The following is a 20955-nucleotide window of genomic DNA, read 5'->3' as shown; positions in this document are numbered from 1 at the left end:
GCTGCCCCTGTTGTGCAGCGCTTCCACACTGTGCATCGATGTGCTGCAACGTCGCATAGCGACATGCAGTGCACGACGCTAGTGTGAAAGTAGCCTAAAGGATTAAATTGTAGTCCTTGAGGCCATTCCAGAAAGGAATCTCCATAAAATACCAAGATGTGATGGGCGAACTGTCCAGCCAATCTTTAATCCAGTTGCTTATTTCTAAACCTAAACTTATAGGTAACATTGTTCTTGCTGACGCACAATTTCAAATATGTGAATGATTTAAATATGAAAAAAGTGAAAGAACAAAGGATTATGTGAGCTTAAAAAATGCTTCTTCTGATCAGCATCCATTCTGGGAACCATGCTCAGTATTTATCTGTCAGGGAAGATGCTTTAGTGTTGGTGCATACAACGTGTGACCATTAATGATGCTGATGTTATATCCTCAGATTAGCATGATTTAAGTCCAATGTGTAATGATGTCGTTGGTTTGATGCAGTGCCTCTGTTTACGAGCTGATTAAATTGGAAGACTTAGCTTGTTTCATGCTCTGTGCTTTACAGCTTCATTACTGCAATCACAGAAGCTGTGAATATGCCCCCATACATCATGTCACAATATATCACTCCTTAAGAGTGAAGCAGTGGGAGCTGTTTATCAGGCGCACACAAAGGAGCTATTGGCAAAAAGGCACACGAAAACGCCTTGGAATTTTTCTTCTACTTTGGGGAAGATACACTAAAAAAAAACATTTTATGCTACCTGCGAATCAGAAAATTCAAAAATATTCAGAGGATTTACAAAAATGTTTTTTTTTTTCTAGCAGATAAGTGCTGACCAGCAGTGCCTTTACATGAAGTGTAATATATTTCTACCTTTCTTAGGTGTTGATATCTAAATATACAGGGGTAAAATATAAAATAAACAGTTTATAGGGATAATAAAGGATAGTTTGAATGCTGCATCCATAAGGGATGCAAACGATCCATTAGATGGTAGATTGTTGTCTCATTTATTGGCTACTCAATGTCATTTATTTTGTTTTTAACAGAATGAATTACTGTCTTTATAATGGATAATAAATCCTAACATCAATGCCTTATGCTAGACTGGACCAATTCTATGGCAGCGTTGCAGGGCCAATGGTTCATACATCTAAAAATGTATATTTTTTTGCAGTAGTCACAATTGTTCTTCAGTATTAGATGTCTCCCATGAAGGACATAATGTTGAATGCAAACATATGATGAGATTTTACACACGACTTTCTGCTACACAATTTTGGGTGAGCTCATCACATTCTTATTGGATGCCATTTTGTACTGTGATCATGCGCAAAATCACACTGAAATGACATCAAATGTGATAAGGTATCATGGTGCCCAATCCTACTAGGAAAACCTCCATTTTACAAAAAACAGGATTGATAATGGTTTTCTCTGTCTTGGTGACGGCATTGTATACCTTACACGGTCCTAAGGGGTGGATGCGTGATACAAAAATGATCAGTTCTCATTTTTCGTGGCACAGTGTTTTGTAAGATGTTTCCAAGGTGTAATAAAAGACACAAAATGCCAATTAGTGTAACAGTACTGTACAATATGTGCTATATACCCACAGAAATAGCACAGTGTCTAAACACAGCTAGAAAGACTAGAAAACCGTAATAATCATGCTTCAGACCAGGCACCTGTTATTTATTAACCACTATGCCACCCTGGCCGGCTGTGTGGTCACTCACCAGTCTCTTTAACACAAGTTGGATTTTAGCCTTCTCCTTTTAGCATTGTCAGGGTTAATTTACATCATTTCTCACTGTTGCAGAAAACATAACCAGCTTCTCTGCATCTTCTAATTGAGATTAAAGAAGCACTCAGCTAATTAGCTCTAAGAAATTACTTTATAATTTAAACAGTTAGGTAAATGTTTTTCTTGCAAGGGTGATCAGTAGAAATGTGTACGCCAAGAGCAGGCTCTAACAATGTGACGAAGGAGAAAAAGCATCTACAATATAGACATGTTTTCATTTTTGATAAAAAAGAATAAGCACAAATAAATCATGCATATTTCTGCTCAGAGGGGCCTTTACTACTGGGTAATACAAAGGCCCCAAAATCTGATAAGCTTTAGCCCACCTGGATTGTGCTTTGTGTGTAGTGCGTCCTCATTTTTCACTGGCCTGACAGTACCTTTTCCATGCTTATAGCAACTGTTTCAATATTCAGAAAGCTTCTTAGTCCAAAAAATGTCTAGTAAAACCCTTACTAGAACAGGAAATGATGGGCATGGGGACACGCAGCTGCTATCTCTGTCCCTCAGGGCTCATTCAGACGAGCATATTAAACGTCCGTGTGTTGTCCGAATGCAAAGCTGATGGCATACATACAACGCAAGGGCCAATGGACATCACCGTGGTAGTTCATATGAACGTTTTTACACATGGACCAATGGTCTGCATGTGAAAAATCACAGCATGCACTTCTATGATCCATATTATGGATTACACTCCCCCCATTATACGTCGATGGGTGTGTAAAACATGGATCACATGTGAGTTACCATCCATATGTTGTGCGCTTTCACGTATATGTAGCTCCCCCACTGCCGCAGGGCCGAGGGGTACCCGGTACCGGGCCTCTGAGTCTCTGCTCTGGGGTTGTCACGGTGGCTAGACCCGGTCCGTGACCCTGCCGAGGGGCGCCCAAGGAAAGATGGTGGTATGGTGGTAGTGGTGCGGTGTAGTGCCGGTCGCAGTTAATAACGAGGACACCAGGTTGCAGTCTCTTTACCTCTTTACTGAAGGCTTCAGGTGTCCAATCCAGGGCACTGTTAACCGGGCTGTCTGAGACCGGCCGGTCCGACGGCACATCAGGAGTCCCCTTCACAGGTGGGAATCAGCGTCTACCTTCTAGCGCCTGTGTGTTGTAGTCCTTCCCTGCTGAGCACCCCGGGATAGTCCTCACAACTGCTTCTGTCTGTCTCTGATCTTGTTCTCTCTGTCCCCCAGATGATATGGCAGGACGCACCCATATGACGGGGTAGGCCTGGAGTTATTCTGGGACTCTAGAGTCGCCCCTCTCCCGCAGCTGCCTCCGTTGTCTGCTTAGGTGATATGTGTGAGACAGCCAACCTATAATTGGCTGTCCTGCCGTGGTTTGAAGTATTGCTTAAAGTCTCTTACTTTCTCGGCGTTCCGGCCACCGACTGTTTGCGCCTCAGAAAGATATTGCCTCTATCTTACAGCATGACTCCTTCTGGTATTCTATTGCCTCTTTGCTGTATTCCTGCTTTTCTCGCTCGGCACAATAAACTTCGCTTCTTGTCCTTTCTTAGGAATCTGTCAGGATCCCATCCCTGACAGGTCCTCTCTCTAGCTCTTCCCAATTACTTCTCTCTGTCTTCCTGTCCAACCCTGTTGTGAACTGTGTTTCTGGGCTCCCTCTGGTGGTCACTAACGGTATTGTGTTAGGTATGTCTTGTTGCAGGCCTGAGCTCCAGCTGTGTCGTTAAGCAGCGGGTGTTTCCTATTTGAGCCTCCTCTGGACTCAGTCTCTTGCCTGGCATTGTTGTATCCAGACCTATTTGGTCTCCTCCGGATTCCTTTCATTCTGCCTCATGCAAGAAAAGCTAAGTCTGTTTTGTACAATTTGGATTGTTTGCATTATTCAGTGTTTTTGTCCAGCTTGCTTTACATTTGATTTTTGACTCGCTGGAAGCTCTAGGGGGCTGATATTCTCCCTCCACACCGTCAGTCGGTGTGGGGGTTCTTGAATGTTCAGCGTGGATGTTTTGTAGGGTTTTCTGCTAACCGCATAGTCCACTATCTATTTTCTGCTATCTAGACTATTGGGGCTCACTTTGCTGAATCTAGTTCATCTCTACGTTTGTGTTTTCCTCTTGCCTCACCGTTATTATTTGTTGGGGGCTTTCTATATCTTTGGGGTTCAATTTCTCTGGAGGCAAGCGAGGTCTTATTTTTTCCCTCTAGGGGTAGTCAGTTCTCCGGCTGGCTCGAGACGTCTAGAACCAACGTAGGCACGTTCACCGGCTGCTTTTAGTTGTGTGTGTTAGGATCAGGTATGCGGTTAGCCCAGTTTCCACCTCCCTAGAGCAGTATTTATATTTTTGCTATCTTGCCGGAATATCAGAGATACTCTGCCATTGGGATCATAACAGAATGCCAGGCCAAAAGAAAATGTTTAATGCATCGCAGAAGCGGGATTAAAAAGAAGTTCTGAGTTGTTTTTTTTTTTGCTGCAGTTTGCCTAGCTTCTTCCATCCCCTTTTTCTCTGAGTGGCTGAAACTCTGCTGCAGATATGAATGTCCAAACTCTGACTTATAGTGTGGATCAGCTTGCTGCTAGGGTGCAAAGCATTCAGGATTTTGTTATCCATAGCCCTATGTCTGAATCAAAAATACCTATTCCTGAGCCGTTTTTTGGAGATAGATCTAAATTCCTGAATTTTAGGAATAATTGTAAATTGTTTCTGTCTCTGAAACCTCGTTCCTCTGGTGATTCCGCTCAGTAAGTTAAGATTGTTATTTCCTTCTTGCGCGGTGACCCTCAGGATTGGGCCTTCTCTCTGGCGCCAGGAGATCCTGCATTGGTGAATGTTGATGCGTTTTTTCTGGCACTTGGTTTGCTTTATGAGGAGCCTAATCTTGAAAATCAGGCTGAAAAAATGTTGCTGGTTATCTCTCAGGGTCAGGACGAAGCTGAGGTATATTGCCAAAAATTTCGGAAATGGTCCGTGCTTACTCAATGGAATGAGTGTGCACTGGCCGCAAATTTCAGAAATGGTCTTTCTGAAGCCATTAAAGATGTGATGGTGGGGTTTCCTATCCCTACAGGTCTAAATGATTCAATGGCTCTAGCCATTCAAATTGATCGACGTTTGCGGGAGCGCAAATCTGATAATCCTTTGGCGATGCTGTCTGAACGGTCACCTGATTCTATGCAATGTGACAGAATTCCGACCAGAGCCGAGCGACAAAATCATAGACGTCAAAATGGGTTGTGTTTCTACTGTGGTGATTCAACACATGTTATCTCAGCATGCTCTAAACGTTTAAAGAAAAAAGTTAATCCTGTCGCCATTGGTACTTTTCAGCCTAAGTTTATTTTGTCTGTGACTTTAATTTGTTCATTATCTTCTTACTCAGTTATGGCTTTTGTGGATTCTGGTGCTGCTTTAAGTCTGATGGATTTGTCGTTTGCCAAGCGCTGCGGTTTTGTCCTGGAGCCTTTGGAAAATCCTATTCCTCTTAGAGGAATTGATTCTACGTCATTGGCAGAGAATAAACCTCAGTATTGGACGCAGGTGACCATGTGCATGACTCCTGTACATCAGGAGGTGATTAGTTTTTTGGTACTGCATAAAATGCATGATGTTGTCGTTTTGGGTCTGCCATGGTTACAGGCCCATAATCCAGTTTTAGATTGGAAAGCTATGACTGTGTCTAGTTGGGGGTGTCAGGGGATTCATGGCGATTCTCCATTGGTGTCTATTGCTTCTTCTACTCCTTCTGAGATCCCTGAGTTTTTGTCAGACTTTCAGGATGTATTTAATGAGGCCAGGTCCAGTGCCCTTCCTCCTCATAGGGACTGTGATTGTGCTATAGATTTGATTCCTGGTAGTAAGTTTCCTAAGGGATGACTCTAATTTATCTGTGCCAAAGCATGCCACGATGCGGAGTTATATAAAGGAGTCTTTGGAGAAGGGACATATTCGCCCATCCTCGTCCCCTCTTGGTGCAGAATTCTTTTTTGTGGGCAAGAAAGACGGGTCTCTGAGACCTTGTATTGATTATCGTCTTCTGAATAAGATCACTGTTAAATTTCAGTATCCTTTGCCATTGTTGTCTGATTTGTTTGCTCGGATTAAGGGATCCAGTTGGTTCACCAAGATAGATCTTGGTGGTGCGTATAACCTTGTGCGCATAAAGCAGGGAGATGAATGGAAAACGGCATTTAATACGCCTGAGGGTCATTTTGAGTACCTGGTGATGCCTTTCGGATTATCTAATGCTCCTTCTGTGTTTCAGTCCTTCATGCATGACATATTCCGGAAATATCTGGATAAATTTATGATTATTTATCTGGATGATATTTTGTTTTTTTCTGATGATTGGGAGTCCCATGTGAACCAGGTCAGGATGGTGTTTCAGGTTTTGCGGGAGAATGCTCTATTTGTGAAGGGCTCAAAATGTATCTTTGGGGTACAGAAGGTTTCTTTTTTGGGCTTTATTTTTTCCCCTTCTACTGTGGAGATGGACCCAGTTAAGGTCCGTGCCATTCATGACTGGACTCAGCCCACGTCTGTTAAGAGCCTGCAGAAGTTCTTGGGCTTTGCTAATTTTTACCGTCGTTTTATCGCTAATTTCTCCAGCGTGGTTAAACCTTTGACGGATATGACCAAGAAGGGTTCTGATGTTGCGAATTGGTCTCCTGCGGCCGTGGAGGCCTTTCGGGAGCTGAAGCGTCGGTTTACTTCAGCGCCAGTCTTGTGCCAGCCGGATGTCTCTCTTCCCTTCCAGGTTGAAGTTGATGCTTCTGAAATTGGTGCAGGGGCTGTTTTGTCGCAAAAAAGTTCTGATGGCTTCGTGATGAAGCCATGCGCCTTCTTTTCAAGGAAATTTTCGCCTGCTGAGCGGAACTACGATGTTGGTAATCGGGAGTTGTTGGCCATGAAGTGGGCATTTGAGGAGTGGCGACATTGGCTCGAGGGAGCTAGACATCGTGTGGTGGTCTTGACTGATCATAAAAATCTGATTTACCTCGAGTCTGCCAAGCGCCTGAATCCTAGTCGTTCTGAATCCTGGTCGTTGTTTTTCTCCCGTTTTGACTTTGTGGTCTCGTACCTGCCTGTTTCGAAGAACGTGAAGGCTGATGCACTTTCTAGGAGTTTTGTGCCTGATTCTCCGGGAGTCTCTGAGCCGGCTGGTATTCTCAGAGAGGGAGTAATTTTGTCTGCCATTTCCCCAGATTTGCGACGAGGGCTGCAAAAATTTCAGGCTGATAGGCCTGATCGTTGTCCACCGGAGAGATTGTTTGTCCCTGATGGATGGACCAACAGAGTTATTTCTGAGGTTCATTCTTCGGTGTTGGCGGGACATCCTGGGATTTTCGGTACCAGAGATTTGGTGGCCAGGTCCTATTGGTGGCCTTCCTTGTCGCGGGATGTGCGTTCTTTTGTGCAGTCCTGTGGGATTTGTGCTCGGGCTAAGCCTTGCTGTTCTCGTGCCAGCGGGTTGCTTTTGCCCTTGCCTATCCCAAAGAGGCCTTGGACGCACATTTCCATGGATTTCATTTCAGATCTTCCGGTGTCTCGGAAGATGTCTGTCATCTGGGTGGTGTGCGATCGTTTTTCTAAAATGGTCCATTTGGTGCCCTTGCCTAAGTTGCCTTCCTCCTCTGATTTGGTTCCTTTGTTCTTTCAGAATGTGGTTCGTTTGCATGGCATCCCTGAGAATATTGTATCTGACAGAGGATCCCAGTTTGTGTCCAGATTCTGGTGATCCTTTTGTGCTAAGATGGGTATTGATTTGTCTTTTTCGTCGGCTTTTCATCCTCAGACTAATGGCCAGACCGAACAAACTAATCAGACGTTAGAGACTTATTTGAGATGTTTTGTTTCTGCTGATCAGGACGACTGGGTTACCTTTTTGCCAATGGCCGAGTTTGCCCTTAATAATCGGGCTAGTTCTGCCACCTTGGTTTAACCCTTTTTCTGCAACTCTGGTTTTCATCCTCGTTTCTCCTCGGGTCAGGTTGAACCTTCTGACTGTCCTGGGGTTGATTCTGTGGTGGATAGGTTGCAGCGGATTTGGAACCATGTGGTGGACAATTTGAAATTGTCTCAAGACAGGGCCCAGCGGTTTGCCAACCGCCGCCGCGGTGTGGGTCCCCGACTTCGTGTTGGGGATTTGGTTTGGTTGTCTTCTCGGCATGTTCCTTTGAAAGTCTCCTCTCCTAAGTTCAAGCCTCGCTTTATCGGTCCTTATAAGATTTTGGAAATCCTTAACCCGGTGTCTTTTCGCTTGGACCTTCCAGCGTCTTTTGCTATTCATAATGTGTTCCATAGGTCCTTGTTGCGGCGGTACGTGGTGCGTATGGTTCCTGCTGTTGAGCCTCCTGCACTGGTTTTGGTTGAGGGCGAGTTGGAGTACGTGGTGGAGAAGATTCTGGATTCTCGTATCTCTAGACGGAAACTCCAGTATTTAGTTAAGTGGAAAGGCTATGGTCAGGAGGATAATTCCTGGGTTGTCGCCTCTGATGTTCATGCGGCTGATTTGGTTCATGCCTTTCACGCTGCTCATCCTAATCGCCCTGGAGGTCTTGGTGAGGGTTCGGTGACCCCTCCTCAAGGGGGGGTACTGTTGTGAACTGTGTTTCTGGGCTCCCTCTGGTGGTCACTAATGGTATTGTGTTAGGTATGTCTTGTTGCAGGCCTGAGCTCCAGCTGTGTCGTTAAGCAGCGGGTGTTTCCTATTTGAGCCTCCTCTGGACTCAGTCTCTTGCCTGGCATCGTTGTATCCAGACCTATTTGGTCTCCTCCGGATTCCTTTCAGTCTGCCTCATGCAAGAAAAGCTAAGTCTGTTTTGTACAATTTGGATTGTTTGCATTATTCAGTGTTTTTGTCCAGCTTGCTTTACATTTGATTTTTGACTCGCTGGAAGCTCTAGGGGGCTGATATTCTCCCTCCACACCGTCAGTCAGTGTGGGGGTTCTTGAATGTTCAGCGTGGATGTTTTGTAGGGTTTTCTGCTAACCGCATAGTCCACTATCTATTTTCTGCTATCTAGACTATTGGGGCTCACTTTGCTGAATCTAGTTCATCTCTACGTTTGTGTTTTCCTCTTGCCTCACCGTTATTATTTGTTGGGGGCTTTCTATATCTTTGGGGTTCAATTTCTCTGGAGGCAAGCGAGGTCTTATTTTTTCCCTCTAGGGGTAGTCAGTTCTCCGGCTGGCTCGAGACGTCTAGAACCAACGTAGGCACGTTCACCGGCTGCTTTTAGTTGTGTGTGTTAGGATCAGGTATGCGGTTAGCCCAGTTTCCACCTCCCTAGAGCAGTATTTATATTTTTGCTATCTTGCCGGAATATCAGAGATACTCTGCCATTGGAATCATAACACAACCCCCAGTTTTACCAGAGTGTGAGGAGTGGCCTACTAGATAGAACCACTCCCCCTGGTGGCCAAAGTGTGAAGTGTAATGTGAGTGTTACCTGATCAGGTGAACACCTTTAGTGCAGTCAGACGTAACATCACTCCCCTTAGTGGCAGAGCGACATTACTGCAATGACCAGGACTCTGGGGCGCTGCATATACATTACAAATATAAAGATAGGAAACTCTATTGAATTATATTATTTATTACAATGTTCATGGAAAAACTGGATACCATGCACATGTAGAAAATGGGCACATGGATGTAAAAAATTGACACACAAATGCAATACCGACAGGAAAATAGTGTGCGGTCTGTTCAAAACCGTTACAATGACATACAAAGCCATCCACAACCTGTCTCCTCCATACATCTGTGACATGGTCTCCCAGTACTTACCTACACGCAACCTCCGAACCTCTCAAGATCTCCTCCTCTGCTCCCCTCTCATCTTTTCTTCCCACAACCGCATCCAAGACTTCTCCCGTGCTTCCCCCATATTCTAGAACTCTCTACCACAACACATCAGACTCTCGCCTACCTTAGAAACCTTCAAAAAGAACCTGAAGACTCACCTCTTCCGACAAGCTATAGCCTGCAGTGATCCTCAACCTACTGAACTGCCACACAACCAGCTCTACTCTCTCCTAGTGTACCCTCACCCATCCTCTGCAGACTGTGAGCCCTCGCAGGCAGGGTCCTCCCTCCTTATGTACCTGTAAGCCTTGTTTTTTGCTCATGTTTAATTGTATTTGTTTATATTTGCCCCCTTTTCACATGTAAAGCGCCATGGAATAAATGGTGCTATAAAAATGTATAATAATAATAAGGGGATGAGGAAAATCTGTTTGTAATGGATGTCTATTTATTGGTACTGCTACACCATTAAGGTGTATTACCACTAGTTCCGCAAGGGTATTGCTACACAGCTACATGTATTACCATCTACTGAAAAATGTAGGACATGTGTAATTGATTATTTGTTTCTTTGTTATGCATGTATAACCTTTGTCCTAATACTGTTTAATGTATTTGTATTAAATAGGGACAGTTTACTACCCCGGATCAGTCACTAGATGGGGGATGAGAACATCACCCCAGCTGGGTCACTAGATGGGGGAATTGTAGTACAGTACATAGTTAACAATAGGAGGGGCTACTGCATGGTAAGCCAGGGAATAAATCCTGGAAGGGTTGAGTAGGGTGTGAGTGCCCAAAGGGTCCACATGGGCTATAGGCCCAGGAGACAGCAGCAGCTACGCACCGTTAAGAGTGAGCCCAGCAATTAGCATACAGGGGGCCAGAACACAGAAGAAAGTACAACAGCAGCAGAGCTAGCCCATGCAGAGTGACTGGGGCTGTAGCACTGAGGAAGAAGGCTAAGCAAAACGAGAGCAAGTAATCCAAGATGTGGCAGATTTTTGCATGGACCACTATTCTTAGGACTGGAACAAAACAGCAGAGAATACCCCCACGAGAGGCAGAAATTCTGGGCATTAAGGACACTGAGGGACCAGAGGATGCGATCCGCCCCAGGGACAGGCTTAGCGGCAGAGAGAAGTGGCAAGGGAAAGCATTGCCAATTGCTGTGACTGATTGTGCCCTGGATGATGTTGTGCTGAGTAAAAGAGTTGAAGTTAAAGTGAAACCAGGCTGTGACTCTTTATTTGTGGAACCGTCAGCAGAGGAAATCACCCCATACCGGGAGAACCCAGATGGCATAGAGGAGCAGCACCGAGGTACTCAGAAGGGAAGGGGCCAGTTGGTGATACAGGGATTGCTATGACTACAGCCCTGGCCCCATCATACATGTGTGTGCATTTTTACCATCAGTGTGTGGTCCATGTGTCCATTTTTACCATCAGTATGTGGTCCTTCTGTGCATTTTTACCATCAGTGTTGGGTCCGTGTGTGCATTTTTACCATCATTGTGTGGTCCGTGTGTCCATTTTTACCATCAGTGTGTGGTCTGTGTGTCCATTTTTACAATCAGTGTATGGTCTGTGTGTCCATTTTTACAATCAGTGTGTGGTCTGTGTGTCTATTTTTATCATCAGTTGTCATCAGTGTTTTTCACTACCGATTACCACGGAAACCTTCAAAAGGAACCTGAAGACCCACCTCTTCCGACAAGCCTACAACCTGCAGTGATCCTCAGTCTACTGAACCGTCGCATGACCAGCTCTACCCTCTCCTAGTGTATCCTCACCCATCCCCTGTAGACTGTGAGCCCTCGTGGGCAGGGTTCTCTCTCCTCCTGTACTTGTGTGTACCTTGTTTTACTCATGTTTATTGTACTTGTCTATATTTGCCCCATTCACATGTAAAGCGCCATGGAATAAATGGCACTATAAAAATGTATAATAATAAAATAATAATAATAATGTGCATAGCACCATAGATTATAGTAGGTACGTGTGGTATCCGTGAAAACAACGGCTACCACATGCTCTGGAAACACGGACATGTGAAGGAGGTCTCAGAGCTGTGACTAACAATGGACATATGGCCGATCTCCCCTTGTTTTGAAAGCCAAAATACACCTTAGGCCGGAGTCACACTACCGTATAATACGGACAAGTGCTATGCGATAAAAAATCGCTTAGCACTCGGACCAATGTTAATCTATGGGGCAGCTCCTATCATCAGTTTTTTTCTCGGCCATATTATACGTGCGAGAGAAATCACAGCATGCGATTTTCACAGTATATCTGCCGAGAATCACCAATGAAAGTCTATGGGTGCGAGAAAAACTCGCACACCACACGGATCATCAGCGTGACTTGCGAGAAATACTCACCGGAGTCCTTTAGAAAAGCTGGCAATTCAGTGCGGTGTACAGTAAAATCACACTGACAGGTTAGTATAGAGTAGATAAAATAAATGTCTACACATAGTATATATATTGTTACAAACACAAAATCCAGTTGCATTTTATATGCGTGAGGGGGATAACACTCAGTGGTGGTCCACCCTCAACAATACTAACCCCAACTCCAAACGCAAGCACAGTAGATAGGAGGACACGGAGTACATAGGTGCATGAAAATTCATAAATTTATTCATCCATATCAAGCAATATAAACACTTACAGTATAGAAGACACATTCAGGAATAGACGGAGGTTTTGAGGTCACTGTCTTTATAATATTTCACGTGTCGCACAGTACCAAAATCACGTGGGTTTAATAATGTTGTGACAATGCACAACTATAGGCCAGGAGCCACTTATACCATAGGATCATAAATATATACTTGTCGCTCAAAGTGCGAGTTATTTTAAAACAAAGTGTGACTCATACCAGATAGAATGCCCACAGGAGGCATGAAAGCACTGAAGTCAGTGCATATAGTAAAATTGCACATGCCCCACATAGTCCCAAAAGGAAAAAACAAAAAAAGTGCTATAGCGCAGTTATATCAGGGAAGGACTTCGTTTCCACAGAATCCACACTATTGTATCTAGGCAAATAAATGTCAAATAAATGTCAAGCCTATTTCTAGCAGGTCCTAACCAATATGTAAAGCAGAGATACCCTAAATCAGATCAGGTGAAGCAATCCCGACACACGTTTCGCAGGCATAACGCCCCACTTTCTCAAGGGAAAGTGTATATACAGTATATACTGTATATACAGTGGGTACTAAAATTTTTCAGACCCCTTTAAATTTTTCACTCTTTGTTTCATTGCAGCCATTTGGTAAATTCAAAAAAGTTCTTTTTTTTTCTCATTAATGTACACTCTGCACCCCATCTTGACTGAAAAAAAACAGAAATGTAGAATTTTTTGCAAATCTATTAAAAAAGAAAAACTGAAATATCACATGATCATAAGTATTCAGTCCCTTACCTCAGTATTGAGTAGAAGCACCCTTTTGAGCTAGTACAGCCATAAGTCTTCTTGGGAATGATGCAACAAGTTTTTCACACCTGGATTTGGGGATCATCTGCCATTCTTCCCTGCAGATCCTCTCCAGTTCCATCAGGTTGGATGGTGAACGTTTGTGGACAGTCATTTTCAGGTCTCTCCAGAGATGCTCAATTGAGTTTAGGTCAGGGCTCTGGCTGGGCCAGTCAAGAATGATCACAGAGTTGTTCTGAAGCCACTCCTTTGTTAATTTAGCTGTGTGCTTAGGGTCATTGTCTTGTTGGAAGGTGAACCATCAGCCAAGTCTGATGTCCAGAGCACTCTGGAAAAGGTTTTCATCCAGGATATCTCTGTACATGGCCACATTCATATTTCCTTCTTTTGCAACCAGTTGTCCTGTCCCTGCAGCTGAAAAACACCCCCATAGCATGATGCTGCTACCACCATGTTTCACTGTTGGGATTGTATTGGGTAGGTGATGAGCAGTGCCTTGTTTTCTCCACACATACCACTTAGAATTATCACCAAAAAGTTATATCTTCGTCTCATCAGACCAGAGCATCTTATTTCTCATAATCTGGGAGTCCTTCATGTGTTTTTTTTTAGCAAACTCTTTCATATATCTTGCACTGAGGAGAGGCTTCTGTCGGGCCACTCTGCCATAAAGGCCTGACTGGTGGAGGGCTGCAGTGATAGTTGACTTTGTGAAACTTGCTCCCATCTCCCTACTGCATCTCTGGAGCTCAGCCACAGTGGCCTTGGGGTTCTTCTTTACCTCTCTCACCAAGGCTCTTCTCCTACGATTGTTCAGTTTGGCTGGACGACCAGGTCTAAGAAGACTTCTGTGTAACAAATGAAAACAGAGGAACAGAAGTTGAAGTTCACATTCATTTTTATTAAGATGCTGCCTATGCAGCATCAATAGTAAAAAGATAGAATGTTAAAAATAATTAAAAAAATAAAAATCGTGATATTCTCACCTTCCGGCGTCTCATGCAGCTTTCCCGCTCCTCCCGATGCTTCGGTCCCAGTAATGCTCTGCGGCATGACCCCAGATGACGTAGCAGTCTCACGAGACCGCACATCATCACAGGTCATTTTTGCAAAGCATCCTTGGGAACGCGAGCGTCGCGAGGAGCGGGAAAGGTGAAAATATCCTGATTTTTTATTTTAATTCTTTTTTTAAAACAATTATATGGTTCCCAGGGCCTGGAGGAGAGTCTCCTCTCCTCCACCCTGGGTACCAACCGCACATGATCTGCTTACTTCCCGCATGGTGGGCATAGCCCCGTGTGGAAAATAAGCAGATCAATGCATTCCTATGTGTTCGGAATCGCCGCGATTCTGCACTTTAATGAACATGTTGCATTTTTTTCCGGAATGCGTTTCCGCCGCGGGAAAAAACGCAGCATGTGCACAAAAAATGCGGATTGCATTCTAATAATAGGATGCTGAATGTAAGCGTTTTTCTTCCCGGTTTTATCGCATTTTTATAGCGAAAAAACTTGAAAAAAATGCAAAAATTCCTAAACGTGTGCACATAGCCTAAAGGGTTAATTCACGGAAAAAACTAGTGTGGGCCCCCACGCAATTTTCTCTGCCAGATAGGGAAAGCCAGTGACTGAGGGCAGATATTAATAGGAAGAGAGAGGCTTAGTGCCAGAATTACATAGTAACATAGTAACATAGTTAGTAAGGCCGAAAAAAGACATTTGTCCATCCAGTTCAGCCTATATTCCATCATAATAAATCCCCAGATCTACGTCCTTCTACAGAACCTAATAATTGTATGATACAATATTGTTCTGCTCCAGGAAGACATCCAGGCCTCTCTTGAACCCCTCGACTGAGTTTGCCATCACCACCTCCTCAGGCAAGCAATTCCAGATTCTCACTGCCCTAACAGTAAAGAATCCTCTTCTATGTTGGTGGAAAAACCTTCTCTCCTCCAGACGCAAAGAATGCCCCCTTGTGCCCGTCACCTTCCTTGGTATAAACAGATCCCCGGAGAGATATTTGTATTGTCCCCTTATATACTTATACATGGTTATTAGATCGCCCCTCAGTCGTCTTTTTTCTAGACTAAATAATCCTAATTTCGCTAATCTATCTGGGTATTGTAGTTCTCCCATCCCCTTTATTAATTTTGTTGCCCTCCTTTGTACTCTCTCTAGTTCCATTATATCCTTCCTGAGCACCGGTGCCCAAAACTGGACACAGTACTCCATGTGCGGTCTAACTAGGGATTTGTACAGAGGCAGTATAATGCTCTCATCATGTGTATCCACACCTCTTTTAATGCACCCCATGATCCTGTTTGCCTTGGCAGCTGCTGCCTGGCACTGGCTGCTCCAGGTAAGTTTATCATTAACTAGGATCCCCAAGTCCTTCTCCCTGTCAGATTTACCCAGTGGTTTCCCGTTCAGTGTGTAATGGTGATATTGATTCCTTCTTCCCATGTGTATAACCTTACATTTATCATTGTTAAACCTCATCTGCCACCTTTCAGCCCAAGTTTCCAACTTATCCAGATCCATCTGTAGCAGAATACTATCTTCTCTTGTATTAACTGCTTTACATAGTTTTGTATCATCTGCAAATATCAATATTTTACTGTGTAAACCTTCTACCAGTTCATTAATGAATATGTTGAAGAGAACAGGTCCCAATACCGACCCCTGCGGTACCCCACTGGTCACAGCGACCCAGTTAGAGACTATACCATTTATAACCACCCTCTGCTTTCTATCACTAAGCCAGTTACTAACCCATTTACACACATTTTCCCCCAGACCAAGCATTCTCATTTTGTGTACCAACCTCTTGTGCGGCACGGTATCAAACGCTTTGGAAAAATCGAGATATACCACGTCCAGTGACTCACCGTAGTCCAGCCTATAGCTTACCTCTTCATAAAAACTGATTAGATTGGTTTGACAGGAGCGATTTCTCATAAACCCATGCTGATATGGAGTTAAACAGTTATTCTCATTGAGATAATCCAGAATAACATCCTTCAGAAACCCTTCAAATATTTTACCAACAGTAGAGGTTAGACTTACTGGCCTATAATTTCCAGGTTCACTTTTAGAGCCCTTTTTGAATATTGGCACCACATTTGCTATGCGCCAGTCCTGCGGAACAGACCCCGTCGCTATAGAGTCCCTAAAAATAAGAAATAATGCTTTATCTATTACATTACTTAGTTCTCTTAAAGATGTGCCTTTTCTGGGGTGGCTGGGGGCAGATGTTTTTAGCCCAGGGGGGCCAATAACCATGGTCCCTCTCTACAGTAGGCTATTAATATCTGCCCTCAGTCACTGACTTTCCCTCTCTGGCGGAGAAAATTGTGCGGGAGCCCACGCCAGTTTTTTCTGTGAATTTACCCTTTAATTTAACCCCTTTCTGACCTTGGACGGGATAGTACATCCGAGGTCAGAACCCCCACTGTGATGCGGGCTCCAGCGGTGCGCCCGCATCAAAACCGGGACATGTCAGCTGTTTTGAACAGCTGACATGTGCCTGCAATAGCGGCGGGTGGAATCGTGATTCACCCGCTGCTATTAACTAGTTAAATGCCACTGTCAAATGTGGACAGCAGCATTTAACTAGCGCTTCCGGCCATCCATCCGGAAATGTGCGCATCGCTGACCCCCGTCACGTGATCAGGGGTCAGCGATGTGTCTGCATAACAACCAGAGGTCTCCTTGAGACCTCTATGGTTGTTGATGTCGGATTGCTATAACCGCCACAAATGTTTCCAAAACAGTGATCCGTGTGCAGTGCGAGGATGCGATTTCCTGGCATCAAATGATCCCTTTGACATCCGTGTGACATCCGTATGGCATCCGTATGCCGAGATTTTCTCACAGGCTTGCAAAACCGACATCTAATGGATTTATGTGCTCAAATGTTCGTTAAAACATATATACAGTATACATATATATATATATATATGTCATTGAGACACATATATATATATTCTGTATTTATATTTAATTCAGCACGAGATATGTTAAAAGCCGGTAATTCAATTGCCGGCTTTTCATTACTCCTGCCTAAACCCGACATGATATGAGACACGGTTTACATACAGTAAACCATCTCATATCCCCCTTTTTTTTGCATATTCCACACTACTAACGTTAGTAGTGTGTATGTGCAAAATGTGGGCGCTGTAGCGTGTAAAATAAAGGGTTAAATCGCGGAAAAAATTGGCGTGGGCTCCCGCGCAATTTTCTCCGCCAGAGTGGTAAAGCCAGTAACTGAGGGCAGATATTAATAGCCAGGAGAGGGTCCATGGTTATTGGCCCCCCCTGGCTACAAACATCTGCCCCCAGCCACCCCAGAAAAGGCACATCTGGAAGATGCGCCTATTCTGGCACTTGGCCACTCTTTTCCCACTCCCGTGTAGCGGTGGGATATGGGGTAATGAAGGGTTAATGCCACCTTGCTATTGTAAGGTGACATTAAGCCAGATTAATAATGGAGAGGCGAGAATATGCAAAAAAAAAAGGGATATGAGATGGTTTACTGTATGTAAACCATGTCTCATATCATGTCGGGTTTCGGAAGGAGAAATGAATTAAATATAAATACAGAATATATATATATATATATATATATATATATGTGACGCCCGGGAGACCGAGGTACCCAGCACCAGATCAAAGAGGTCCGTCTCTTGAGGGGGATGTCACTAGTGGCTTGACCCGGTGCTGTGGCCTCAGGCGATGCACAGTGTAAGGGATATCATGAAGGAACAGACACTTACTTGATCAGCAGCAGGTCCTCTCAGCTGTGATGACCCCAATCCTGGATCGATGGCTATTGTCAAAATGAAAGACTGAGGCGCTGAAACGTTTAACCAGTTTACTTCAACAAAAAGGGATTTGCAACCAATACTGTCACCGGAGTCTGTATAAGAATTCTGAATTACTTTGACCCTGTCAGGATTTCCACCTCTTATTATGCGCAGTTTCTGTATGGCCCTGCTGCTGCATGTGAACTGGCTGCCGACCCAATCTGTCTCTTCTGTGCTCTGGTTCGACGGACAACCCGAGTCCTTTTTATCGGCTTACCCCCTCTGGGAGTACCGCTCAACTCTGTGTTTGTTGCTGCGTCTTACCCTGGTGAAGCTGATATCACCTCACTTCCTTCCGGTTGCTGTATTATATATAATAAATATAGCCACGGATCCGGTATCCGTCTCTGCGCCTATTCTGGGTAGAGGTTATTGCTACCCGGTTCTCACAATGTCCTTTTTCTCTATTCCACTTTTCCTACTATGGGTATTACGGACCTATAATCCGTCATAGGGCTGTTAGGAGTTCAGTTATACGACCTCTCACTTTCAGCTCCTCAACCCAACTGCCAGTCTTTTTCTCAGACCAGAATAGACCAAGGGGAGTCTCCGGAGCTCCCCCTTCCGGCCGGAGATGGCAGTGCAATCCTGCTATTCTAGTATTTGTATTTGGTGTCAATAACTATTTTTGTGGCAAATACCCCTAGGGGCGCCACATCCCCCCTTAGTTAAGAACTGTACTCCGGGACTGTGGGATGATAACATGTTAAAATAACAATTGATATGTACAGAGTCTTAAAAATGAAAAGTTACAAAAACCACTCAAAGAAACCAAAAAAAATGGAATTCTGTAAAAAGTCACTTCAAATAGCGTCCATTAATACAGTTCTATCCTTGAAGGTACTAGGAAGCAAAGTTCACAAAGCAGTCTTTCCGGAGCTTTGATTTAGTGCTTCTGGGCTGATAAAAAGTTCAAGAATATGCAAAAAGTTCATACAGGTAAGTCTCTGTAGGTACTGGGCTTAAACGTTACAGAACGATAACAATGACTATAGTCTTATAGTTGGTAATCCGCATACCTGGCCGGTAATTGACCCTGGGTACTACGCTGGGATATACGTAATAGCGGTGTTTCTTTATGTGGTGTACTACTGTCTACTGTGGATATAGTATCTGCCCTCTCTGCTAAAGATAATTCCACCACTATGGGGTTGGCAAGTCCACCGTGAATGGGATCACTCTGATCAGGAATCTGTTCTTCCTGACCTGGAACCTCTTGTAGTACGGGGTCAGCCTCTTCCTGTCTTGGGACTTCTAATATTGGGTTCGGTGTTGGATAAAAGGCCACCATGGGAACCACTACCGCACCATGGTATGTTAGTAGGGTTTTGGGAAAGTCTCCTATACAGGTGTGATACATTTCCTCCTCTTTTTTCTTTACTGGTTGAACCTGTATAGGTTGAATAACTTCTGATTCTGGCTGGACAACTTCTGGCTCTTTCAACGTTTCCGGACATAATTTAAGATTGTCTCTTGACACTAGTACAGATGTTAAACCTCCGTTTTTGCTAATGAGACACATTTTAGGATTATCCATTCTTGTTGGTAAAACTGTGTAGGGTACGGCTTCCCATTGATTATCCAGTTTATTGGTTCGACGATTCCTCTTGAGTACTTGGTCACCCGGTCTTAATGGAGTTGATAGAGCATTCTGGTTGAAAGTTCGCTCTTGTCTTTCTCTGGTTTGCTGGAGGCTTCTTTCCACACTCTCTTGCACTTGGTGATACTGCTTTTGCCGTACGACATCCCAATTGGAGTCTTGAACTTCTGCGTCTGGTTTCAGAATTCCCATTTCTAGATCGATTGGCAATTGGCCGGGTCTTGCACGCATAAGATAAGCTGGGGTGCAGTTGGTAGAGCTCACCGGGACATGATTATACAGATCCACCAAGTCAGGCAATTTCTCTGGCCATTGATTCCTTTCCGTTTCAGGTAAAGTCTTTAGTAGGTCTATCACAATATGGTTCATCTTCTCACATAAGCCGTTTGTTTGCGGATGATAGGCCGTCGTCCGGATCTTTTTGCAACCATACATATTACAGAATTCTCTGAAGATCTCTGATTCAAAGGCTGTACCCTGGTCAGTGAGAACCTGTTCTGGATATCCATGGGGTCTACAAAAGTACGTTTGGAACGCTTTGGCTGCTGTTTTTGCAGTTAGATCTTTTACAGGTACTACTACCAAGAAGCGTGAATAATGGTCCACGATGGTCAAGGAATAGACGTAACCGGACCGGCTCGGTGTCAACTTCATGTGGTCCATGGCTACCAGTTCAAGTGGTTGTTTGGTGATTATGGGCTGCAGTGGTGCTCTTTGGCTCTTTTGATCGTTCCTTCTGAGGTTGCACGGGCCACAGTTTCTACACCACTGTTCGATTGATTTTCTCATCCCGACCCAATAAAATCGTACTTCTAGCTTTTTCCAACCAAAGTGACCAGCACCATTGTGGTAAGCCTCGATGACCATCTTCACATCTTGTTTAGGCACGATAATCTGCCAAACCAATTCATGTGTTTTCGGATTGGTGTATCTTCTACAGAGTTTCCCTTGATACAGGAACATTTTGCCTCTCTCTTTCCAGAGATGATGCGTCTCTTCTGGGGCATCCTCATCGGGATATGCACTTTGCTCAGTCAATAGTTCCTTCACCAGCTTCACAGCCGGATTGCTATCTTGGGTGTCAGCCCATCTATGGTGTGCTAACGGATTAAAATTCACTTCTTGTTGTTTCTGATAGGTATTTGACTGACGATGTTTTGCCTGGGGCTGATGAAAGTCTGGTAGTTCAATTTCTTCAAGCTCCCCCATTTCTTCTTCTACATCTCTCAAGTGTGGCATCCAGGATAGGGCATCGGCATTTCCATTCTTGCGACCTGCTCGATACTTGATCACGAAGTTGTAATTAGATAACCGGGCTATCCATCGCTGTTCTAATGCACCTAATTTAGCTGTGTCTAGGTGGGTCAATGGATTGTTGTCAGTATAGACAATAAATTCTGCACCAGTCAAATAGTGTTTGAAACGTTCAGTCACAGCCCAAACTACTGCCAGTAGCTCC

General features: G+C 44.2%; 1 protein-coding gene across 1 annotated transcript in view; it reads left to right on the top strand.

Moving 5' to 3' along the window:
* Positions 1–10571: 10571 nt before the first annotated feature.
* LOC143767765 (uncharacterized) overlaps positions 10572–20955 on the top strand; it is a 33187-nt gene continuing 22803 nt past the window's right edge. Inside the window, exon 1 of the mRNA XM_077256288.1 lies at positions 10572–10902. Coding sequence (XP_077112403.1) covers positions 10572–10902 — 331 coding nt within the window. The remainder of the gene's footprint in view (positions 10903–20955) is intronic.

This window comes from Ranitomeya variabilis, chromosome 4 (assembly GCF_051348905.1).
Source record: "Ranitomeya variabilis isolate aRanVar5 chromosome 4, aRanVar5.hap1, whole genome shotgun sequence".
Taxonomy (NCBI): Eukaryota; Metazoa; Chordata; class Amphibia; order Anura; family Dendrobatidae; genus Ranitomeya; species Ranitomeya variabilis.
The sequence above is the reverse complement of the archived record's forward strand: the minus strand, read 5'-3'. Positions and strand labels throughout refer to the sequence as shown.